The sequence below is a fragment of the Amphiura filiformis genome, chromosome 9 (assembly GCF_039555335.1).
Source record: "Amphiura filiformis chromosome 9, Afil_fr2py, whole genome shotgun sequence".
Lineage (NCBI taxonomy): Eukaryota > Metazoa > Echinodermata > Ophiuroidea > Amphilepidida > Amphiuridae > Amphiura > Amphiura filiformis.
Genome location: NC_092636.1, coordinates 16638346 through 16664272, shown reverse-complemented (window position 1 = coordinate 16664272; position 25927 = coordinate 16638346). Strand labels below are relative to the sequence as shown.

Sequence of the window (25927 nt, the reverse complement as noted above, 5' to 3'; positions counted from 1 at the left end):
AAACTATGATAGCCAAAAAATGATGTTCTTTAGAAAGTTGGGAAATATCTTTCATTAGCGAATGTTACTTTGAAAAACAAAATGTTGACCCCCCCCCCAAAAAAAAGCTCATTGGGCAAGTTGAAGCATGTAAAAATCGAAAATATCACACTAGAAGCCTAAATTCCACACCTAAGTTAAACACCAGGTTTGAAAAAAATATACAGTACCAAGCATTTACCGAAGAAATTAAAATTATTGCTTTTCATTCGACCGAGAAAATTAATTATGAAGTGAAAAAGTTCGCTAACATCATGCAGTTATTTGTTAACTACATGTATGCACATAACACATGGGCACTCACAATAGGCAATTGAACCCTACTGGTAGATCTGTGTTGTAGCTATAGAGGATGAACTAGTTAGCATCATATATCAAAAAGTATAAAAGCTATGATTTTAGTACTTGCTCTATGTTTCAATTACTTATTCTTTTCCAAATATCTGAATCTTCAACCCGGTACAAGCTTTAATAACGGGGGAACATACATTTTTATTAAAAAGAAATCCTACCATCTATCCAAACTCGCCGTGTTATTCCAATCCACATTTTGCTTCACCCGGCAGCCATGGATTGGTCGTATTTTGAAGATTGATGTCATAAAACCGTCATAGGTACAAATTTAGTACTTTCTGTCAATCAAGTATGGCTTATTCTCTACATGTCAATCTTTAAATAATTGGCATAGTCCTTATAATAACGGTGGTCCGCCTTGATGAGTAAATGACAGCAAATAGCTGCAAACCAGTGAAAAATACCCCCAAACTCGGTCCGTGGAGCTCCGCTCGTACATATCAATAGCGTCATTATCGATTGGATTCGTCGTCCGTAGCGGACAATTCGGTTGCTCATTGGATTAATATTATCAGGTGGTAATAAATTTGCATTGGACAATAGATTACTATATAATGGTTTAGTACTGAATATATCGGTTTAATCTTCAATATACGGGTTTCGGTCAATTTAGTGACCATAACATAGGACAAACCACAAAACAAGTGGTCTCTGTGTTTATTTATCTATGTGTGGTCTAATATAGACTATTGTATAGGCTCTACTATTTTGTCCCATTTCCATATGGCATATTTAATTACAATCAATCTTCTTCTTTCTTGAATAGTTACTTGACGATTGATCAGAATGAACATTATGCGGGCATTAACAAATTTCAGAAAACCTCATTTCCAAATGCAAATTTCTCTATTTTCATTTTATAAACCGTTGTCACTTTTGAAATGCTCTCTTTTTTGCATTCAAATTGGTATAAGTTGGGAAACTAAAATCGTATCATGCCGAATGAGGTATCAAAATACGCAGAACCAAATTCTCCTTCTATCTATCTCTTGTCTACTTAATTGATAATTCAAGTTTAGTATCTTTAAGCTATATTGCTTTTGTTTTAAGTGTTCGGATAATGATGTGCACAGTATAATTATAATGCAATTATTTAATTTATATACTAAACTGTGTGCACGAAGTGTTATAATACTAATTAGTAACAATTTAATAATATAGTTTACTATTCACTATAGAGTGCTCAGCCTTTTGGCTACCACCGCTTAACGAATTGAAGTTGACGGTTTATGGACTGTTTATAAACGTCCTTGTATCCATCAGTACGATATCACACAACACATTTACAACACAATCACTAATACTATATAAGCTATAGAGAACATTAGTTGACTACAGACAAGATGTAGATTTCCAGATGATTCTGTTGTAGTATCCATTGTCTCCTCTTCCCAATCTGTAGTAGTTTCCATCATCTTTTCTTCCGCAACTGTGGTAGTTTCCATCTCCATAATTGTAGTGGCTGTGTATGCACTCTTCTCTGTTTGTGTAACTATGCCGTCCTCATCAGAAGTGGTCACTTCGCTGGCACTGGTTGGCGTCGTTTCATAAGACGACGACATCGTTGATGGTATAGAACTGCTTGTGTGTATCTCTGAAATTAAAACGTAGAAGATATTATCATTTTATAAACTTACCCAAACTACTATTGGTGAGATTTTTAATGCATTGCTTATGTACTTCAGGGTGTCAATAGTCAGCTTTATACAGGCAGTGGCGTAGCGACGACGGGAGTGGGCGTGCCCTGGGTGCCGAATTAATAATTAATTAATAATTAAATTTATAACCAATTCAGCATCGATTCTGCGGCCATTCTAAGCGATGGAAGTCGAATTTTCGCGCGCTACGTGAGCATTTCAGCACAAAAAGTTTGAAAGATCAATTTAAGACCGATATTTAACTTCATCATGAACCAACATTAATTAGTGGTATGTCCTATTTGGTCAACGTTTCGCGCGCTCCGCCAGCAAATGTTTCAAGAACCGGGCGAGGGCATTATGTATACTGAGCCCTGGGCGCCACAACCCCACTGTATACAGGTTATGAATCAAAAACAAAATTTTTGATATGGACATCCTGGGGATACACAGTACAAATGACCATACGGGGCGGATATTTTCAGCATTTTCGAACAATTATTTGGCATATCAACATCTTCTTTTTCAAGGCCAATTTTGATATTTTCAAGATTGTCCCAAAACTAGCCCGATTTTCCTAACTGTAGCCAAAAGTTTCAAAATTTCAAAAGTTTCAAGATTATAACGGCCATGTTTCTTGCAAAATTGATATGAATGGTATAAAGATGGATCAACTTTCAAATTCTCATCGGCATACCGCAAACCAAACTTTAATACCCACCCCGTCGGATATCCCATATTTTACCTCACTTTGTAAATAAACGTCTTGAAAATAATACTACAGTTGAAAAGACAACCTATTCAATAACTTTCCATTTTAATAACAATTGGATGAAATTGTAATTTATACGCATTTATTATTAGTACGATTGAGACTGTGTTTCTGGTCAACCTATATTTTTCTATAAGCCTGATGACATGTCATAACCTTGACCCTTATCATAACCTTGACCCTTACCCAACCTCTAATCCCTGCCCTAACCCTACATAAACCTAACCTAAGCTGAATAAAATGTACTACGTGGCATAAATAATTTAAAAGGTCTAGAAAGTACATACCTTCTAGAGGGCAAATAACCCCTGCATCATCAATATGGGCACAATTGTTTATTCCCCATCCATTATGGCTGCAATTATCTAGGCTGTATTCCGATCCTGAACAGCTTACATCATCCAGCCAAATATGTCCACTCCCTTCTCCAAAGCCGGCATCGGACACAGCTTGTGCAACACCAGATGGAAATCCAAGTTGACGACACACTACCATTGCATCATCATTGTCCCATGAATCATCACACACTGTACCCCAGGTATTATTGTAAAATACTTCCACTCTGCCTTCACTTGAATTGCTGCCACCGACAAGACGAACTTGAAATTGTATTTTAAATCATAAAATATATAACTTTTTAAACAAGATAACGTTGGTTTTATAAACACTCTTTTTAGTAAAGTATCTTTCTTATTAATTTTTGCCACCGACAAGACGAACTTGACGCAAGAAGCAAAATATATATTTTAATCAAGATAAAGTTGATTTTACAAATACTCTTGTAAAGTTTATGTGAGAATATGAATCTTGAATATGTTTTTCTTTTTTTAGGTCAAACGTGAGGGTAAGCCAGCTTTGGAAGGTTACGAATTTTTTGTGAGTGATATTTGAATTCAATGAACAAATTCCTGAAGATTCATCATTTGTACACATTTCGTAAGCTATGTCAAGGTTGCAGGACTGAACATGACCCAATTAAATCCATATTATAACATTTGCCAAGGAAGACGCCCTCAATATTTTTCAAAATTCTGGGGTTTTTACACGATTATAATGTACTTTATTAAACCAATATACCCTGCAAAAATCAAGACCATAGGTGCTGTAGTTTTGTCAAAATCCGAGATTTTGAATAAAACACAGGAACCATCGTTTTATTTTTACGATGGAAATATTAGTCGAACGTATACTTCATGTTCATAACACAGTACATACATAACGTGTGAAACGGTGATCTACGCAACAAAGGATCGTACCATAAAACGACCGAAGGAGTGATACGTATTGGCTTTGCCTTAGTTGTTCGGCTCAATATTAAAAGAGGATATATCTGACAGTAATAGCTAACATTTTATGGAAAGAAATACTAATCTATTTTGTATGAAAATGTTATAATATGGCTTTAATAATTAATACGTACCTGTGTTGCAAATGACGCCTGCATCTTCATTATGACTGCAATCGTCATTTCCCCATCCATTATGCCCGCATTCACCTAAACCATTTTCTAATCCTGAACAGCGTACTTCATCCAGCCAAATTTCACCCGTTCCCTCTCCAAACCCAGCATAGCTAACAGATTGTGCATCAGCAGATGGAAAGCCAAGTTGACGACAAACTACCATTGCATCATCATTATCCCATGAGTCATCACACACTGTACCCCATGCACCATTATAAAACACTTCTACTCTGCCCTCATTGGTATTTTTGCTACCAACAAGACGAACTTGACCAGAATATTATGTAAGAAGAAAGAAAACGGATGGGTTTTATAAGCATGTTTGCTGAATTAGTTGAAGTAATTTCAGACTACTAGTATTCCCACCTCAAGTGGTCTATATATTACTTTACGTTTTAGGGAAATTCAACAATGTAGCAGTACTGAGTATAACCATGACATAACTGGTGCATACCATTGTTGCAGATGACCCCTGCATCTTCTTCATGGCCACAGTTGACGTTTCCCCACCCATTATGAACGCATTCATCTAAAGCATTTTCTAATCCTGAACAGCTAACTTCATCCAGCCATATTTCACCAGTTCCCACTCCAAACTGAGCATTGCTAACAGCTCGTGCATCATCAGATGGAAAGCCAAGTTGACGACAAATTACCATTGCATCATCATTATCCCACGAGTTATCACACACTGTACCCCATGCGTTATTATAAAAGACTTCGACTATGGGTCTTTTTATCTTTTCAGTTTCCGTAACTCTATTGTTCAGATACGAAAACGCAAGGGATTCAGTAAGTTTACTGTAATCTGACTTCATTGTTGACTCTGAAGTACCAATCAGCTTATTTCAATAGAGGTAATTGACTGTGTCAATAAAGCCCATAAAGGCTGGAGATAAAATAGTATTGAACACCGGTGTCCGACCGCTGTTTTAATGGTCTAGCGCCCTCTCGTGTTTGACAGTGATAAATTGATTCACATTATTATGACAAAATGCAAATCCGAATGAAAAGGTCCACTTTTTTCTGTAAAAACGTTGAAAATAAGCCCTTCAATCACAAAAGGTCCGCTTATGAGCCTGTCGCGCCCCATTGCACTTGTGCAGGGCCACAGTGTCGCCCTTCCCTCGTATCAATGTCTATCTCCCTATTTTGCTTCCTCCTGCCCCCCCCATGATCAGGCTCCCCACTCCCTCCCCGATCCCTACTCTCTCCTCTCGAGCTTTCTCTTTCTAGCCTTTCCGTCTCTCCTCTCCTCTCTTTCTTCCTCACCCCTCCCACTTTCGCTTGTTCAGTCTCAACTTAAGTATCTCCCTCCCTCCTCCCTCCCCCTCGCGAAATTTATCAGTATGATCCATGACTGAATAAGCTCTGCAAAAATAAACATTTAAAATAAACCCGAGTCTTGCATATAGGCGCAACCAATTATCAGATTAGCTTGCCATGAATAGAATACATTATCTTTGCTCCAATGCAAATTCTTTTGTATTGCATTTCAATATAAAACATGATTACCAAATCACCACTTGTACGCGCCACATTGGGAGATATTTGACTATTTTAGACGCTCGTTTCATCGCCAATATGAAAGACTCATTGCTTATAACTTGGCAACATGGTCAGTATATATTTCAATGCAAGGCTTTTTTTACGATCCACTTACGTCTAGGCGTAAGTACATATACACCAAACACAAGTCAATTGAAGCCGTACAATTTACCGCGAATTTAGGACCGTAAAATTTAGACTCTTCTTTTGTCTAGATTGGCACCCAACCGCACATCTCAAGGTTTTATGTAAAAAATCAATATAACTCACCAAAACGAAAACTGAAATTCACGAGCTTCAAATTTTCAGTAACTAACAAAAGGCTAGAATAAAAGATTGGTCATACCTGGGAGACTACCACTTCAGAATAACAATGACTTACAAAAACTATTACGGATACGGAAACAGAAACTGAAAAGATAAAACGACGGTATGCCCTCATTTGTGTTGTTGCTACCAACAAGACGAACTTGACCAGGATATAAATAAGAGGAAAGAAACCGGATGGGTTAGATAAGCATGATTGCTGAATTGGTAATTAGTCTTTTTACTTTATGTTTCGGGAAATTTAACAGTGTGGCTGCACTGAGTGTAACCATGATTTAATTGGTGCATACCATTGTTGCAGATGACCCCTGCATCTTCTTCATGGCTACAGTTGCCGTTTCCCCATCCATTATGACTGCAATCATTTAAAGCATTTTCGAATCCTGAGCAGCTAACTTCATCCAGCCATATTTCTCCAATTCCCATTCCAAACTGAGCATTGCTTACAGCTCGTGCATTAGCAGTTGGAAAACCAAGTTGACGACAAACTACCATTGCATCATCATTATCCCATCCGTCATCACACACTGTACCCCATCCGATATTATGAAAGATTTCTACTCTACCCTCATTGGTATTGTTGCTACCAACAAGATGAACTTGACCAGGATATAAATAAGAGGAAAGAAGCCGGATATTTGCTGAATTATTAATAGGCATGTTTGCTGAATTAATTTCACGCTACTAGTATTCCAAACTCAAGTGGTCTTAGAGACCTTAGGTGGTCTTGAATACGTTTTAAAGAAAATTTAACAATGTGGCTGTACTGAGTATAACCATAACCTAAGTAGTGCATACCATTGTTGCAGATAACCCCTGCATCTTCTTCATGGTCACAGTTGACGTTTTCCCACCCATTATGAACGCATCCATCTAAAGCATTTTCTAATCCTGAACATCTTACTCCATCCAGCCATATTTCACCAGTTCCCATTCCAAACTGAGCATTGCTAACAGCTCGTGCATCATCAGATAGAAAGCCAAGTTGACGACAAACGACCATTGCATCATCATTATCCCATGAGTAACCACACACTGTACCCCATGCATCATTATAATAGATTTCTACTGTACCCTCAGTTGCACTGTTGCTACCAAAAAGACGAACATGACCAGGATCTAAAGAAGAGAAAAGCCGGACGGGTTCACTGAAAGCCAAACTAGAGTCAAGTGACTCTCTAAATGGAGTCAACTGATTGTCACAGCACAGGAGAGTCAGTTGACTCTATTTGTGGAGTCAATTGACTCTACATTCAGAGTCGTCGACGGAGTCAAGAAATTTATGACTCTTCAAGAGAGTCAGACTCTGGAATAATTTGGCTCTTGACACCATGGAATGTATATTCTCCTATTCCTAAGGGATGGTGGTTCATCCTATATTTCTTTATCCTGTCGGCTGACGATCGCCTATAGAGGCCTTGCATGAAATTATCGATTGGCTCCAAACAATTTGAGCCGGTGTCCTTCACCGTAGTTATGGCGGAGTGCAGTCCATTCAATCAAATGTTGTCATCAACCTATTTGATCGTAGTGCACAGTTATGTGTGTGAGACGAACTGTCACGGTAGATTGCAACCATGCTTTTGTTGAATGCATTTGAGTAGTCCGGCATATTTACGGGATGATACGTCACATGCAAGGCCTCTATACGGCGTGAAACTCAAATTTAAGTCTCCTATTCTGGTAGGTATATACTTTGAAGTTTTATCTTGATGTAGGCTACATCTATGTGTATCATTATTCCCGAACTGTCGGAGTAACCCTGTAATGGAGTCAGGTTGACTCTATTAATGAAGTCTCTAGAAGCAGAGCCCAGCCACTACGCGACTCAACCTGGTCTCCCAACTAAACTGCCGTATATAGTCAGTTTACAAATGATCTTAAACTGATCATATGCGGCAGTTTATGAGAAAAAGTGATAGCGCCCTCTGTTGTTATTAATCGTATTTAATGCGTATTTACAACGTTGTGAATAAATATTTGACACCATAGAATATAAAAACTAGTAATTTGATAAGTTAAAATAAGATTTTTAACGGAATAAATCTAAATAATATGATTATGCAGTTTATTCCGTTAGATATTTACCCCATAATTTCCCTCATTCTTCAGGCCCTGCCCTCTATCGGGTGTTAATTTAAAGTTTAACCTTGATTGCTATTGTTTCTTTGTAAGCCTGCGGCGCAACCTTGAACAATATTGTTTCTTTGTAAGCCTGCGGCGCAACCTTGAACAATATTGTCCTTGAGATAACGCCCCGTAGCCACCCACAGCCAGCCCCATACCTCATTTCAATTTTTAACATACCAATATCCTGCTTTTTATATTCCATAGTGTCGCACATTACCTGAAATATTTATTCACTACAATGAAAATACGTTCAACAGAGGGCGCTATTCAAGATATCTTAAACTGCCGCATATGATCAGTTTAAGATCATTTGTAAACTGACTATATACGGCAGTTTAGTTGGGATACCAGGTTGCGCGACTATATGTCTAAAATGACTTAATATTGGGAGTCAAATGACTCCTGTGTAGAGTCATCAACGGTGACTCCTCCGCAGATTCAAGAAATTTATGACTCTTCAAGGCAGTCAGATGACTCCCAATATGGAGTCATTTTAGACATAGAGTCGCAGAGTGCTGGACTCTGCTTTTGGAGTCACCCTGACTCCAGTTTGGCTTTCAGTGTTTTTATAAGCATGTGTGCTGAATTAGTTGTAAGTATTAATAATGTTCCCACTTTTCCATCTCAAGTGGTATTATTGCTCTAGCTTTTTATAATTTAACAATGTGGCTGTACTGAGTATAGCCATGACATAACTAGTACATACCATTGTTGCAAATGACTCCTGCATCATCTGCATGGCCACATTCGCGGGTTAACCGTCCATTATGCATGCATTCATCTAAACCATTTTCGAATCCTGAACAGCGGACTGTTTTCAGCCATATATTTCCAGTACCCTGTCCAAACTGAGCATTACTAATAGCTCGTGCTTCAGCAGTTGGAAAGCCAAGTTGACGACAAACTACCATTGCATCATCATTATCCCATGAGTCATCACACACTGTACCCCATGCGTAATTGTAAAATATTTCCACCCTACCCTCATTTGTATTGCTGCTACCAACCAGACGAACTTGACCAGGATCTATATAAATGAGAGGGAAAAAGCAGGGTGGATTTTTAAATCAAGATTATACTGATCATACCGATATCAACATTATGTGAGCATAGGGTAATTTTTTCAATCATATTTAATGTATCCTTTTCTATTTCTTTTCGTCTTTTTCTTTTCTAATTTTGTTCTTCTTGTTTCTAAAATAAAGTGTGCTCATTATAAAATAAAGGCAAAACTCTGAAACACAGGTCAGTTTTAGAATGCCCAGTTTTTTTCCAATATTTTGCAAAATGTGAACTACTTTTCAAGTAGACTATGCCAAAGTCGAATTTTATTAAAAATATGTTATTATTAGTCATGATGAACCCATTTCGTTGAACTCAAAATTATACTGATGTTTATTAAAATTAAAGTATTCAATAGTAAAATGGTCATAAAGAGTTAAAAATATCAGATGATTAGTGACAATAAAAGTAATTGAATGCCACATTATCTTGCATAATTATAATGGCTCACTTTAATACTGAACAATTCTGATTTTGGAATCTACCAGTTTATTGATAGCGAACCCCGAAAATCCCACTTGGGAAGCTAACAAACAGAGGGAGTGCGGTGACTGAAAAATCAGATACAGATGTGAAAATCTATCAGTTGCACACAAATCAATATAAATCAGAGTTTTATGCTTAAATGTAATAGCCAGAGTATGCAAAATGGGCAAGTGGACCATGGAGAAGTCTACTTTTCAAGTGGATCTCATTTTATCATTCAAAATACAAAGCAATAATTAACCTGTGCATATTCCTTTTCAGCCCCCCCAAAACACCGTGTTTTTGGCCAAAATAGGGTAAAATTCACAATTTTGCGCGCTTTTGCGCACGTAGCAAATTTCACTTTCATTTTGGACTACAAGATCTACATTGAGAATATTTGTTTCCCAGGAAAATGGAAGACATCAGACCAGAAATTAAAATGTCTTGGTTTATTTCACTTTGAAGGTTTTGGATATGGATAGTCTTGCAAATAATAGGCTTTTGCCTAAGCCATCCCAATATACCATGCATTTGGAGGACAACAACTGGTATACTGGTCAGTTTATACCTTCATTTCCACATCTGTTTTGTCACGGCGTGGCTTTAAATAGTCTGAAATAATATATTAAAAAAATACGGACTTCGCGCGCAAATGTCCCAGTAAAATTTACCAGGAACAGAGTAGCTTTTCCCCCTAAATTGTAGCGGCGGAAGTATTAAACAAATTTAAGGGAAGCGATCGTAATTTTTTACGTGACCACCGATTGTGGCTATGACAAGCTTGCCTCTTGTAACTATTGTAACAACGCACTATTTGAACTACTTGGATCCAGAGGATGATTTAAGGAAGCCCCATCATGCACTGCAAAAGTATTATCACTAGAGTTTCAACTGCCATTTTACTTTTCAAATCCCATTTCCAAATCCCAATTCTGTGCAAAAGATGTTGTTTTAGAATTGTGTGTGTGTCATTATTACTTGGTCGATTTCAGAAAGTGATGTGTGTTTAAATGATAATTCACACCTTCTGTAGATAACATAAAATGTGAAATCGACCAGCATGTTCACAGGGTTTTTAATGCAAATATAACTGTACAAATTCAAATTTAACCGTGCACTCCTATGTAGCATAGCAGAGCAGTGGTGTCATGTTATTCACACTGCTCACCTGCTGCACAGTTAACCAGTGTGGTGTTGGGTAGTGCTTAAATCATCCTCTGACTTGGATCCAATAGGTCCTTGTATGTGGCAGCTGTATCCAAATGATTTTTATTTATCTGTTTGTTTTTATGGGTTTTTTTGGGTTTTTTTGTGTTTTTTTGTGGTTTTGAAATGCCTGTCTCTTCTAAATGCACCATTATGTCAACTTGCAATGACCAGATTGATATAAAGTACAAAAAAGTCTGGTAATTTCAGATGGATGCGTTTGGAAAAAGCAGGTATGTCAAAAACACCAAATACGAGCGGAGAGGAATCATTTTGATGCAGCTTCTATAAAATGTGAAGTGCCTTAGGCGTGGGCAGTGCAGGTACAACACAGCAATGATCAACTAACGTGCTTCAACACATTTAACTCCAGCGTCGTTCCCATGACTACAGTCAACTGTGTCTCCCCATCCGCGATTAGGACATTGATTTATAATCTCTTCGCTTCCATCACAGCCAACTTCATTCAACCAAATGGTCCCGTTTCCTTCTCCAAAATATGCCCCTTTGAAGCTGTGAACTACCTCTGGCAGCCCGAGTTGACGACATACTACTTCTGCGTCTTTAATACCCCACCTTTTGTCACAAATAGTGCCCCACCGGTTGTTATGCCATATTTCTACGCGTCCTTCATGTCTGCCTGAGCCGCCAACGAGTCGTATAGATTCTGGTACACACAAAAGAAAATACATACGAAGGGTCATTAGTATTTAATAACATTTGATAATATAGACGAATCCAATTTTACGCATTCCTATACCTCAATGGCAGCCATAGCTGGGTCCCCGTCGGTTACATCCCACCAAAAATGTAAAATGATGCGGCTTTGGAGCCCGGGCTTTGGAGGAGATTTTAAACTGCATTCTATCACCCGTGTTACACGTAGACAAAAGAATGATGACAGTTTACAACACAATACAATCTAACATCGATTTTTAAGCGGCTTTAATCCACCCAATTGGGCGGTCACAACACTAGTTTGGTGCAGGGGGACCCAGTAATGGCCGAATGAATTCTGGATTCGTCTATATGGACTATTTTGATGAATGTTCTTGATGATTACATAAAGAATGAACCCTTGTATTTCAAACCAGACATGCATACATGATACTGCATACTTGATTACGTAACATAATTAGCACAAAATCTGCAGAATTTCACCCCAAAAGACGGGCCTTTATTGTAGCAGTGAATGCATTAGTCTGCCCATGAAGGTAGAAGAGAAGGAGTAAGCTCGCGTTAAGCTCATTGTACGTAAATCCTATTGTAATCACAATAGATACAGATATACCTTTGATCTATTGATCATCGCCGACAATTTATGCAATGACTCCGTCTCATGAGGGTTCATATTTAGTGAAAAGTAAATCACGTATGCGCAAAACATATATTATGGATGTGCATACATTCACTTAGCTGTTGAAATTAAATATTCATATTTCATTTAATATAAGATGCTTTTTCGATTAATATTTTGAAACATGTTGTTACAGAATGTTTCTAAACAGTTTATTATGGATGGTGCAGTTCACAACATTTTAAGGACGGGTAAAATTGTTTAAACCACTGTTTTAAACATACGAAGATCTTATTAAAAAAACTGCACATTGTTTTAAGTTCAGAAATTCTCCCATCAAACGAGATGTATCTCAATGTTGCCCGGTACTGCCCGGGGTGGTCCGATTTATTTATTTACCCAAAACAATTGTTCCTCCCCCGAGGTGTTGAAATAAACCGCGTCCTGAGCCCTATTTTTTAACTAGCCAATGAAAGAGTTATAAAACATAATGTGCATCATTTTCATCAAGTTAGAATGACTTATGCTGTTTTAGCATATTTAGAGCACACACAATTGTGCGACCATGCATGTATACAACACAAAAGATCAGTGCAGTGATGATCGTGTTACATAATCAAAACGTTGATCTGGAAACCTCAAAGGCGCGGCAATTAAGATTGTACAATAGAATGCGTGCCAGCTTTCTCCTTTTCTACTACCTTCATGGTCTCTACTACAGCCTCGATTTGGTCACTGGGTAACTGGTAACCCCAAAGAGCTTTTAATAGAAATAGAGTGGCAATAGATTATGTAATGCTTTGTTCGTTTGATGCCGATTAGAGTTTGCGACAGGCTATTCATAAAAGTGTTACCGAACAAAGGGGTTCCGCCATTAAATTGGTCGCTGATCCTGCATCATATTAACGCTCTACACAACAGGCGAGTATCAATAAGTGACCACAATACAGTCATGTGTAAGGGCAGTCATGTGTACAGTGGTACCATTGTTCTCAAGTATCCCAAATGTGTGTGTGTGTGGGTCTGAAGTCTATAAGGGAGGCTTTAGCTGTCGATGCAATCATCTTTACCACCCACCTGACTTTAGGCGCTTCATTTAAATAAATTGAATGCTTTTGCTGATCGATTACACATCAGAATGTCCATATATCTATATTACTCTATAATGGTAATCTCTATACGTATGCATGTAAGTATAAGTATAGGCCTATAAAGGTTGTGTTTAAGAAATGTCCATTTACTTTTATTTTAAGAAGGAGATTGGTATAAAAATTAGTGGTTTACACAAAGAGGGGAGGGGCGGGTTGGGCTGGGGAGAGCAGATTCACCCCTGTGAGAAGTCTTGGGAGGGGAGGAGGGAGGAAGAGGGGATTTGGAGAATGAGAGAGGGCTGGAGGAAGGGAGAAAGAGGAAGAAATGAGATATAAAATTATTTGATATCATGACATTCCTTGTATGCAATTCGATATGTCTGATGTGCTCTCATGTCCCACAAAAATACTGTGCAAACGTTGCTATCTGATTTCGAGTCCTTAAGGTAATAGGGCAAACTAAAATTATCACTAAAATGAGCTCAAAAGATGGATCTACGATTTAATAGCTCAATGCATTTGGGCGTAAAGGTCCTTTTCTCCCCTACTATGGTTAATACTTTTCGAGATATGGCGGACACAATAGATGGCGTTGCACGTAATGTGTAAAGTCTTTTAAATTTGCAGGGTTTTACCCAGATTGAAGATACTTCGAAAAGGCGAAAAGGGTAATATATAGTATATGACAACGATTATGAGGTACTTACCACCGGGTACATCGTTATAATAGATATCATAAACATATTGACTGGACGAGCTGCTTTCGGGCGACGAATATCCACATCCATGTGCTAATTGGACTCCCAAAGCAACCATTAACAACGCAAGCAATCCTGATACGGGCATTGTCTTCTTTTGTCTTTTGAAACAAAATATCATCAGATGAACTTCTCTAATTGATCACAATTTATCATTCTCCTCTTTGAGTGTCAATAAAGTAATGGTAAAATATTTGCATGCGCAATTGTATTGTTTTACTGAAAAATGCAACTACTGTATAAGGAAGAGTACATCGATAATGAAAAAATATTTAGTGAACCATTTTGCGACCTTTATCTGAGATTTGATGCACCTAATTCAATGTAAATAAACATAATGTGACTTTTAATCTCGGTTAAGTCTAACAAAATGATTAGCATTGAGATACATTTCATCAAGTAAAACATGGTGACATTTTTATCAAAATAGAAGGAAAATCAGTCAAAGAATTCAATAAAATCATATAAATACTGATATGAAGCTAAACCGATATGTAATCCACTAGCCAATTATTTGGTATTAGAACTCATACCAGATACATGGCCAATGGATCTCACAGTTAGACGGGGGGAAGACTCGCTGAATACTCGAACAGAAATAGACGGATAACAAAATATAACTTCAAAATAATCTTTAATTCCGCATCATCAAATCAACAAAATATCACAACATAATATAGATTACGGATTGAATACGGTTGCGGTCCTTCTCCTTCAGTGACTGGCAATCGACTACATAGGATCATAGGCGAGCATGATTGATGAATGAAAGACCGCGGAGCGATATATTTAAATGATAAAATAAAGAAAGAAAATAGCGCCATAACATTGCTATAACTGGTTTTTGTTAAATTATAACATAATGTAAGACGATCATCCTTTTATGTTTAATCGGCAAAGAGAGAAAAGTACCAATGAATCACACAAAGGTTGCAATAAGCTTGTTAAGGAATAAGCCAAATCGCTATTGTAACTTCCGGTGTTTTTAGGACACTTTGCCCTTTGACCTATCTGGAAAATTCAGAAAAATTCGGGTTTTGTGCGTACAAAATATAATTCAAAACGTGTTACTAGAATAAAAACAAACTTAAAAAATATTATTATTAAATGAATTAATTATTTAAATATTTTTAATGATAACATTATGACAATAATAAATAAATTATTAATAATTACAGCAATTTTCCCGATAGGTCAAAGGACAAAGTGTCCTAAAACTGCAAAAACTGTCCCACAATGCATTGCAAACTTCCAATGCCGATTGGGCTTATTGGAGAGCAATGTTTGCACAGTATTTCTTGTGGGACATTAGAACACATATCAGAAACATCAAATGGCATTCTGGATACGAGGAATATCCTTCTAATATCAAATAATTTTGATTTGTTTTTTAATTCGCGATATAATACACATTTTACGGCAAATTATTAACAATTAATATTTTTGACATTTAACGGTTCTCGAAGTAACTTTATAAATCTAATGATAATGCACTTACAGTGATAACTGGATCGATTGAGCCCTATTTATTGATCGAGCTATGAGTTTTAAAATATTGGACGAGACGTAGTTAAATCTGATATTTTAAAATTTAGAGCGACACCAATATTGAAGCATCCAATTTTATTATTATTATGTTTTGGATCCAATATTTGTACACACTTGGATCCGTCAAAACATAATAATAGCTGGGAGGAAAAACCGTCCATCTTTCGTATTGAAGATATACATTTTTTCCAAAAACACCTAAAATGTATATCTTCAATACAAAAGGTCTAGATTTTTTTCAAATAAAAAATTAATAGTATATTGCAAATTTCAAGAAAATCTAAATTATTTGATTTCGACATTCCTGGTATTCAGAATGCAATTTGGTGTTTCTGCTGTGCTCTTATAGGTTGGGACCTGTGCAAACGTCGCTATCAGATTGCTCTGCATGCTAGCCATGCACTGCAACGGAAAAAGTTCAAATATTTTCTCAAAATATCAAGAGCTATCTTAAGAACTACTGAACCCATACTTGTTTGTACTCATTTTAATGCATTTTTTATGCTGATTCCAAATATGGTCATAAATTTTACATTTCTGAAATTTTGAATTTAAAAAAAATTGAAACTTGTCGTCTGCAGTCGACACCCGCGTGAAGAGAGTTAATGTAAATGATGGGTTGAAATGAAACTTACCTGTGCATACTATATTATGGCTGGTTGTCTTTCCAAGATACAATCACTTTGGATCATTCACATCAGGAAGAGTTAAATTGTTAAATGAAAGATAAGCGGAAAACGTTAAGGTATACGAGACTACACTCAAGAAAAATTGCAAGCATTAAAAGGTGACGAACCTTCTGAATTAATTGAAAAATAATGCGATAGTGTCTGGCGTAGTACGCAATACAGGCTGTATCAAAATGATTGGTATTATGCCCATCAGTTCTGGAATCCTATTTATCATATTTATTTAGCTCACTTCTTCATTATATTTGCTTTGAATCCAAAGTTAATGCCATGCATAATATCAACTTCCTCCATGTAGACTACTACGTGGTCGTTTTGTTCTACAATCTTAGACCAACAGAGGGCGCAAATGTCATTTATACATTAATATATTATATAGATTATTAATTGTGAGCAATATTCAACAGTGTTTTAATGGATTAATGACTGATTAATCAGAATTAATTCTAAATTTTTACTTGTCAATATCAATACAGGCAATGTTATCACAGTTGATAATGGTCAATTAATTGATTTCATAAATAATAAGCATAAACATAGCCAGGAATTTTTGGGGGTGCTGATTTTGCAAAAGTGGACTTTTTTCCAAGGGCGGGGAGCAATTCTGTGAAAAGTGGACTTTCTTCCCAAATTTAGACCTTTTTTGACCAAATAAGCTTAAAAAATCAAAATTTTTGGCTCGCTACGCTCGCATTTTTTACATTTTTGGATTTTTTGGTATACTTTTGCAAATTTGGGGGGGTGCGTCGCACCTCCCCCCCCCCCGGCTACGGGCCTGATAACAAGGATCGACCAAGCATCAATAATTTGTTTCTATTACCTTATATGCACTTTTGATCACCCATTCTGTTAATGTGAACCATACACTAATGTTTTTTTGCATTGACGACTAAGTTTTTTACTTAGTATTTAACTTCAATTCCGATTTTGACCTGGCAACATTCGTCACACCGTATTCGTCTTGGTGGCTGGTGACTAGTCGACTTTTCTAAATAAAGAAGCGAAAGTCGTCCAACCCTATGGCAGCCCAGCAAACACAAAAAACGTTTTAAAAACGTTTTAAATAAGTTATATTTTGGCTTTTGGTTTAGGTAAAAACGTTTTAATAACATTAAAATGTCGGGTTATGTAAAGGTCACGATAACGTTTTAAAACGTTTTGTATGAAAACACACTACAACAATATTTTTAACTATTTTTGCAAACATTTTCCCCAAATATTGTGTCAATACTTAAATAACATTATGTTAAAATATTTGAACCCAGCAAACACAGAAATGTTCTTAAAATGTTTTTTTTTCAAAACGTTTTAATAACATTTAAATGTCGGGTTATATAAAGGTCATGAAAAAGTTTTTAAAACGTTATTGAAAATATTTTGGGCAAACATTTTTCACAAAATATTTTTTCAACCCCAAAATAACATTCTGTTTAGAATGTTTTGTATCAAGTTTGCAAGAATGTTTTTGGAATGTTATTAAAACGTTTTTATACCCTTTATATAACCCGACATTTAAACGTTTTCTGTAAAACATTTTTGTTTGCTGGGCAGTAGATTATCAAAAATGTTTTTAAAGTTATGAAAACGTTTTATACTCTTAATATACCCTTTATATAACCCGACATTTAAACGTTTTGTGTTTGCTGGGAGCCTTCTCTGTAATCACTGGAAACTGGTGGGTACAAATCATTTTGATACAGCCTGTACACACGGTAAATCTTTAAAAATAATTTCGTTAAAAGGATTTCGCGTTTCAACCTTTGAGTATTGATTCGTGTAAATGTAAAAACCAATCATTACAATGATATTGGTATAAGCTATTTATGTTTTAGCCGTCAAATTATATACACGCCCCAGCACGACTGAAACATCCATAAGAAACAGCCTTATTATTGTGTTTCGTTTATTCAAAAAAATGATACGCGTAAGTAATGTTTCAGTCAACTATAGATGGCTAGCTTTGATTTGGAGCGAATATTAAATAGAGTGCAAATCTACTAACTTTTTGAAGATATGATCTCAGATATAAAAATGGTTGCAAAATACATTTTCCAATTCAGGTCGATGGGCCGTCTGGCGGGAAGTTATAAACTCAACCCAGAAAGTATCGAAACGATTATAGATGGTCAGATATATCAGGAACTGAAATGTATAGAAACAAGATATTCCTGAAAAAAATTGGTGTCAGTTCCAATTTACAATGTAATTATTATTTGAATGTAATGTTAAAGATGGTTCCGAAAAATGGCCAAAAGCAATTCGACAAATAAAAAAATAGGCAAATGTGGTGACTAATTTGCATACCTTGCGACAAAAATTGCATCGGATCTTACGACTGCCGCTTACCACCACCCTACCAAGTTATACCCCAATACACCTCACCAGCTCCGTGAAACTGCCGCTTACCACAACCTCATCAAGTTATTAGAGTCACGCGGTAGCCGTGACCAGCAAGTTTTTAAAAAAAAGACTGATAAAGAAGACTAATAACAGATGCTCCCGCGAGACTATATTTACACGTAACATTAAAACACTTGACTTCTATTCAGCATCGAAGTGGTTACGTAATTCTCTTGGTTACCGGATCACGCTACTTTGGTATGCCTTCGAGTGCCATATACTTTATGTGGTGATCATTTCGATCGTGGTTCATTACTCTAGCGCGTGATCCCGTTGACATAGTAACATTACGTAACTTCGATACTGAATTGTTCGATGTTATTTTTCGCTGGGTACAAAATGTATCTAAAACCATGCTAAATGTTATTTACAGTCCCAGGTGTAATATCGTGACAACTCATTAATTCCAAAAGGGCCACCAATCCTACAGTCAATCATTGTTCGTAATAAACAAATATTTTTGCTTCCATTTCACGCGGTATTTCATAGAGAAAATTAGTTGCAAATCATACTGATCCAGAATTTTTGGACACTGCTACAGGTCTACCTGGTTATCACCTTCACACTACTTTTTCAGATTCACTTCCAAATATACCCTAGCAGATTCCTGGATACCCTACATACAAATTCTGAGCCCCATTCGCCAAAAAATCAAGTTTTTCACAATTCTTTTGTTCTTATCGGACGACGCATCCATTTATATAATAAATGCTGTATTTCGACAGAGTAATTTACAGCAGAGGTCCGTGGCCTAATGGTTAGTGCGCTTGACTCCAGATACGCTATCCCGAGTTCGAAACCCGGTGACCAACTCTTTTTTTTTCAATGTTTTATTAACTAATTTATTGTCATTAATCAAGGATAACATAATTTTAAACATCCAGTGCTATTGTGATATTATTTTTTTTATTAAAGCAAGTTGTTTGATTCTCATGGAAATTGTTTATTGTGTTATGGGCCTATTTAAAAACACAGCATAATGTGATACAACACCATAAAGGATCAAAAGAAATCTGAATAACACAAGAAACCAGATCAGGCAATAAGACGTTACTCATTGTTATGATAAGGATAATGAACTGAGTGCAATGCATTCGTCAAGATAATCGCACGCGCCGTGGAGTTATTGCATTTAGCTTGAGAGCCGATAGGCTCGAAAGCTAAATGCAATAACTCCATGGCAAGTGCAATTATCTTGACGAATGCATTTGCACGAGAATATTATCCGTCATACACTTTGAGTGTAGGCCTATTAAAACAATAGGCAATATTAATTGCTGCATTCATTATATTAGTTTTAATATTAGGGAAAATATCTTACATTTTAAAAACACCGTCAGGACATTGACCAGCTACGTAGCATTTAACTGGTAAAGAAAATCAATCCCTGTAATCAATGGTATCGATTGCGCCATACGTCATACTTAGGTAACTTATTCACGCATGGTTTAATTGACTTGACTTTATGTTGTGATCATTTAATATTGTGGTTTCGAACACAGAGAGCACTGAACCAGTTGGAAACGATCGATTTAGATGTCAGACTAGTACTACGGTGAATATCAACTGGACTTTATAGCTCTATAATTTGAACTACTTATATTAAAACACACGACATTGGGATTTAACAATTTGTTCAGTATTATCATAGGCCTTCAAACACATGTGTTTGAAGGCCTATGGTATTATAAAGCATGATCATGATATTATGCGCTAGTGTGTGTTTCCAGGCCCGGCTATGTTATTTTAGATATAGGCCTACATGTATTTCATTTGTAAAATGCTGAATATTTTGCAATGGTGTCATCTTGTATAATTATGATCCACCTGTTTTTGGCCCTTTTAATTAATAGAAGCTCGATTATTCTCATTTGATGTTTGATTTATTTGAGGTCATTAATCATAATTTATGACAATGATATTTGCAAGGGTGCAACTCTACTAGTCTTATTACAAGACTGCCCTATCCCAACCCTAAACCCTAATCCTAAACTCCGTAAACGAGGACTGGACTCAAGTCTAGCGAGTTGCACCTTATTCGGTAATTGTACACTATTATAGAACACCGTTTGTAACTATACCATTTTAACACCACAGAATGTATATTTGTACTTTTGTGTTGGTATATATATCGAACAGACAATTATATAGTTATGTGATCTCTGTGTCTAAAGCGCCACCTAACTCTACTTTATGGTTATGTGAAAGTAGTATTTCTAGTATTTGAGCGTGCACGTATTATCTAGAATCTATTGTTTAGCGTGCAGGTTTTAGATAATGCATTGTTTAGCGTGCAGGTTTATATAATTTGGGCTGTGAAGGGTAGTTCGCGAAAATAATGCACGGGAGAAGAATACATAACGATGAATAGAAACGGGCACTAGAAGTGTATTGTCATTTAAATATATTTTGTCCTACCACGGGCAAATTCGCATGATAATAGGACAATGATGATTGTGATATGTATGAATGGTTGTTGAATCGATTAAGAGACCTGACTCTCTGTCATCTTCAGCTATCGTAGAACATGACAATTGTCATATCGTCCCGGTAGGCTGATTACAAACACTCTGTAGGTGTGGAAAATTGTTCCGCTAGTATGGAAGGCCAGAAGGAAAAAAATATCCAAATAACATTTATCAAGCATAGTACGGAAGCGTCTATGTGACACAACTTGACAAGATAATTATCTTGCCATGTCGACTTATTATCAGCATTATGTCAACATGACGATATAAAATATCTCGCCAAGACAAATGAACAAACAAGTCAAGATGGCAAGATAAATTATCATGCTAAGTCGACATACCAAAAATGGATGTCGTCTTCGCGAAATAAATTATTATGCCAAGTCAATTTACCAACAAATTAATGTCTACATAGCAGGATATTTTGTCACGTCCAGTTGACTTAACAAACAATATAAGTCAACATGGTAAGATAAATTATCATACCAAGGAATAGTAATTTTTGACACCGTATAATTTAAATTATTGAAAAGCATCCTCGGGATGGAGAGGAGGGGCGGCCCGAAATTAAAGGGAAAATTAAATCTCAAAAGACCGCCGACAACCGCCGCTCAATAGGGATATCCAACTAGATTGCCCCGCAGGGCTACAAAGAACCACAAACCGCGAAATTTGGATATCCAGCTAGATTGCCCCGCAGGACTCAGGAACCACAAATCTTGAAATATGGATATCCTGCACATTAAAACCACAAACCGCGAAAAACCGCCAACAACTGCCGCTTTATAGAAATATTCAACTATATTGCCCCGCAGGGCTACAAAGAACCACAAACCGCGAAATTGGAGATCCAACTAGATTGCCCCGCAGGGCTATAAAGAACCATCAACCGCGAAATATGGATGTCCAACAAGTTTTAACTATAAATTAGCCCTCGATAGAGGGCAAAGCTTGAAGGATTAGGGAAATTATAACCACGAACCGCGAGAGTTGCCTTAACAAACAATATAAGTCAACATGGTAAGATAAGTTATCATACCAAGTAATAGTAATTGTTGACTCCGTATAATTTAAATTATTGAAAAGCATCCTCGGGATGTAGAGGAGGGGGCGGCCCGAAATTAAAGGGAAAATTTAATCTCAAAAGACCACCGACAACCGCCGCTCAATAGGGATATCCAACTAGATTGCCCCGCAGGGCTACAAAGAACCACAAACCGCGAAATTTGGATATCTAGCTAGATTGCCCCGCAGGACTCAGGAACCACAAATCTTGAAATATGGATATCCTACAAATTAAAACCACAAACCGCGAAAAACTGCCAACAGCTGCCGCTCAATAGAAATATCCAACTAGATTGCCCCGCAGGGCTATAAAGAACCACACACCGCGAAATATGGATGTCCAACAAGTTTTAACTATAAATTAGCCCTCGATAGAGGGCAAGGCTTGAAGGATAAAGAAAATTATAACCACGAACTGCGAAAGACCTCCAACAACCACCTCAATAGAGATATCCAACTATATTGCGCAGGGCAAATCAAAGAACCACACATCGCGAAATATGGATATCCAACATGCTTAAACAATAAATTAGCACCGATAGAGGACAGGGCTTGAAGAATAAAGGAATACCACGAACCGCGAAAGACCGCCAACAACCGCCGCTCAATAGAGATATCCAACTAGATTGCCTGCAGGACTACAAAGAACCACAAACGGCGAAATTTGGATATCCAACTAGATTGCCCCAGTGCTACAAAGAACCACGTACATTTTAGTTATAGGTATAGCTTCATATACTCGTATTTTTTATTGTCATAAATCAAGGACATTCTATTTTTCGCTTTATTCGTCTTATGGAGTACTTCGTAACCGGATGACTTTTCAAGCTTGGAGCTACTCGGCTTCATTCATAAAAAGAAAGGAATCTACCAAAAAACGTTGACAACGTAAAGAAAGCAGCAAGTTTAAAAAGCCCCCACCTCGGCTCACTTTTTGAAACTTGGTCCCATTTGTAAAAGATACTGATTTAAACTTTGTCATAATTATCAACTTAAAACATTTCCAGAAGTGTTATGAATCTTTAATGTGCCGATGCGATATATTACTTAAAAGTTGTTAGCATTCTGGAACGATCAGAAAGGTTATTATGTTGTTCTTGGCCAATATCCTATATATGTTTTGTTTTATAATAATAAAGTTCATGATCAATGATTGAATTAAACGAATAACAAGTAGGCATGTTAATGGCAATGATGCTAAAAAAAACACCGATTTGCTGTTGATATTCAAAATGGGACCAAGTTTCAAAAAGTGAGCCGAGGTGGGGCTTTTTAAACTTGCTGCTTTTTTACGTTGTCAACGTTTTTTGGTAGTATCCTATACGCCTCACCAGTTCTTCGAAATGGCAAAAAAAAAAAAAAAAAAAAAAAAAAAAACAATTTTAAAGTTAAATATGCAAATTAGCTACTTAATTTGCACATTTTGCGCCAAAAAATGCATCAAGTCTTAGGGCAGCCACTTACCACCACCCTACCAAGTTACACCCAGATACACCTCACCAGCTCCGAGAAACTAACCTGGAAGCCAAAGGCATTTAAAAACAAAGTTCACACAATACAAATGTATAAGACCACAGTGGTATAAGACCCCAAGGCAATTTATAAGTCATTTTAAATGATTTTAAATGTGACGTATACAATTTGTCTATAACACAGGGAGATATAAAATGTAGGGATTTGGGTATTTTTTGTTCAATTTTCACAGAAATTGAAGGATTTTGACCTATGTTTTTGTTTGTCTGTTTACCCCTGGGTCGCTGAAACAAAGAATTATATTAATTAAATCACCTAATTTATAATTAATAAAGGACAAAGAAAGATAAAGGCAAAAGTATGCCTTAGTTAAAACAATAGTAACATCCCTGTTGTGTACACAAATATAACTCTATACGACAATGCAAATCAGGATCAATTCATGGACTAAGTGCACAGGGAAATGTTGAGTATGTAAATTAAATGGAACAGCCAAAATGCCAATGGGTATGTAATTTAACTAGAACAGCCTTAAATTGATATCGATATTAATATTGACGTCACAGATTCGATTTGTCACGTGATCGTCAAACCTGTACTAAAGGTGTCAGTTCTGCAGGAACTGACACAAAAACTTATTTAATATATATAAAGCGCAGCTTTTTCCTGCGCATTTTGATACCTCTTTTGTTGCTCTACGATATCATTTGGTCGAGTTATGGGCGCTTGAGTGGCTTCATGTCGGATTTTGAAAGTTGCACTTAGCTCATATTCAAGCCAAATGCGTTCGTCGTGTACACCCCCCCCCACTTACCCCCACACACACCCCCACACACCCAATCAAGACAAAGGATTAACCATGTTAATCCTTTGACTTCCAACTTCAATACTTGCTACCCTTTACTTATCTCTTAAGAGGAAAGCTAACAAGGCAATCAAGCCTGACACCACCTTAGACATGTTAGAAGGCCTTCGGCGCATCCTGCTCAGGAATTGGCCAGACATTGACCAAGGAAAGATAAGACATCTTGTTCAGAGCATGCGACAACGAATCCAGGCAGTGATAGACAGTAATGGTGGGCACATCAAGTATTGAGATGTCAGCAGAAAGAGTTCATGAGATAAGTCAGAGATAAGTAAAGGGTAGCAAGTATTGAAGTTGGAAGTCGAAGGAGTAAAATAAAGTAAAGTTCATGGTTAAGTAAACAGCACATCGGTGTCTTTTATCTTGATTTTGTGTGTGGGGGTGTACGCGACGAACGCATTTGGCTTGAATAGGAGCTAAGTGATACTTTCAAAATCCGACTTGAAGTAGTCCATACAGAACCAACGCAATATTTAGCACTAATAATCAACGCCGTCAGGCGTTTGTCCTTATAGATTGGTGCTCTACCCCCAGCAGCGCAATCGAATTACCATAAGCAGTGACCTGAACCAACCCAGTTAATGACAACGTAATAACTCCAAATATGGTTGGTAACCCCGCCCATCATTTAACCGCAACTGTTATGTAACTGGGACGAGTACGCTAGTCATCTCAATCGATTGATTTTGAGATTGCATGGATCAAAACATTTCACACTTTTAAAGTAGCTTGGTTTACCAGTGTAGGCCTAAATCGTGATATCATATTGATTAATTTTAAAATCAGTGTCATTATATTAGTTCGGTTCTATTTTGGAAATGTGCTTATATAAGCATCAAGCGGCAAGTTGGTACTCCGTGACCCTCAAAAAAGACCCAAAAGACCCTCAAACACCCTACATACTCATAGTCATATAGGAGGCAAAAATTAAACATGCTCCAAATTCACTAAAAACATGTCAAATTATTTGTCTCAGGGGTCTAAGGATCACAACATATTTGCACGTAGGACACAAGTTTTGAGGCTCGACAGGTCCAAGGTCAATTTGCATGCTAAGGGTGAAAAATTAAAAGTTACTCCGATTTTCGAAAAATGGTTGCAAACTGACATTCTTCAAGTTCAAGGGATTCTTAGATTAATCACTTAATCGTTGGTTCATTCAACCAACCAATAAAGTATTCAACAAACAATCAAGAAAACAATCAGAATTATTTAATGAATTGATAGATTAATTTAATTTAATTAATAATGGTCATCCTATCAATCAA

At 36.8% G+C, this 25927-nt stretch overlaps 1 protein-coding gene across 1 annotated transcript; it reads right to left on the bottom strand.

Moving 5' to 3' along the window:
* Nucleotides 1–1198: 1198 nt before the first annotated feature.
* Nucleotides 1199–14239, bottom strand: LOC140159995 (scavenger receptor cysteine-rich domain-containing protein DMBT1-like). The gene is made up of 10 exons (XM_072183262.1): nucleotides 14101–14239; nucleotides 11355–11672; nucleotides 8976–9296; nucleotides 6938–7258; nucleotides 6430–6738; nucleotides 6225–6281; nucleotides 4704–4988; nucleotides 4223–4531; nucleotides 3090–3401; nucleotides 1199–1987 (listed from the first exon to the last, which is right to left on the bottom strand). Exons 1-10 carry the CDS (start codon nucleotides 14237–14239, stop codon nucleotides 1677–1679), a joined length of 2682 nt encoding a protein of 893 aa, XP_072039363.1. The 3' UTR covers nucleotides 1199–1676.
* Nucleotides 14240–25927: the final 11688 nt, after the last annotated feature.

What these genes read in the sequence shown, in the direction of transcription:
- LOC140159995 (XM_072183262.1), bottom strand. Translation starts at nt 14,239, where the DNA reads ATGCCCGTATCAGGATTGCTTGCGTTGTTAATGGTTGCTTTGGGAGTC. An exon ending in AGTTAAATGTGTTGAAGCAC is followed by an intron (nt 9,297 to 11,354) that starts GTTAGTTGATCA and finishes TCATTTATATAG; the next exon opens with ATCCTGGTCAAGTTCGTCTG. An exon ending in GGTTATTTGCCCTCTAGAAG is followed by an intron (nt 1,988 to 3,089) that starts GTATGTACTTTC and finishes TTTTAATTTCAG; the next exon opens with AGATACACACAAGCAGTTCT.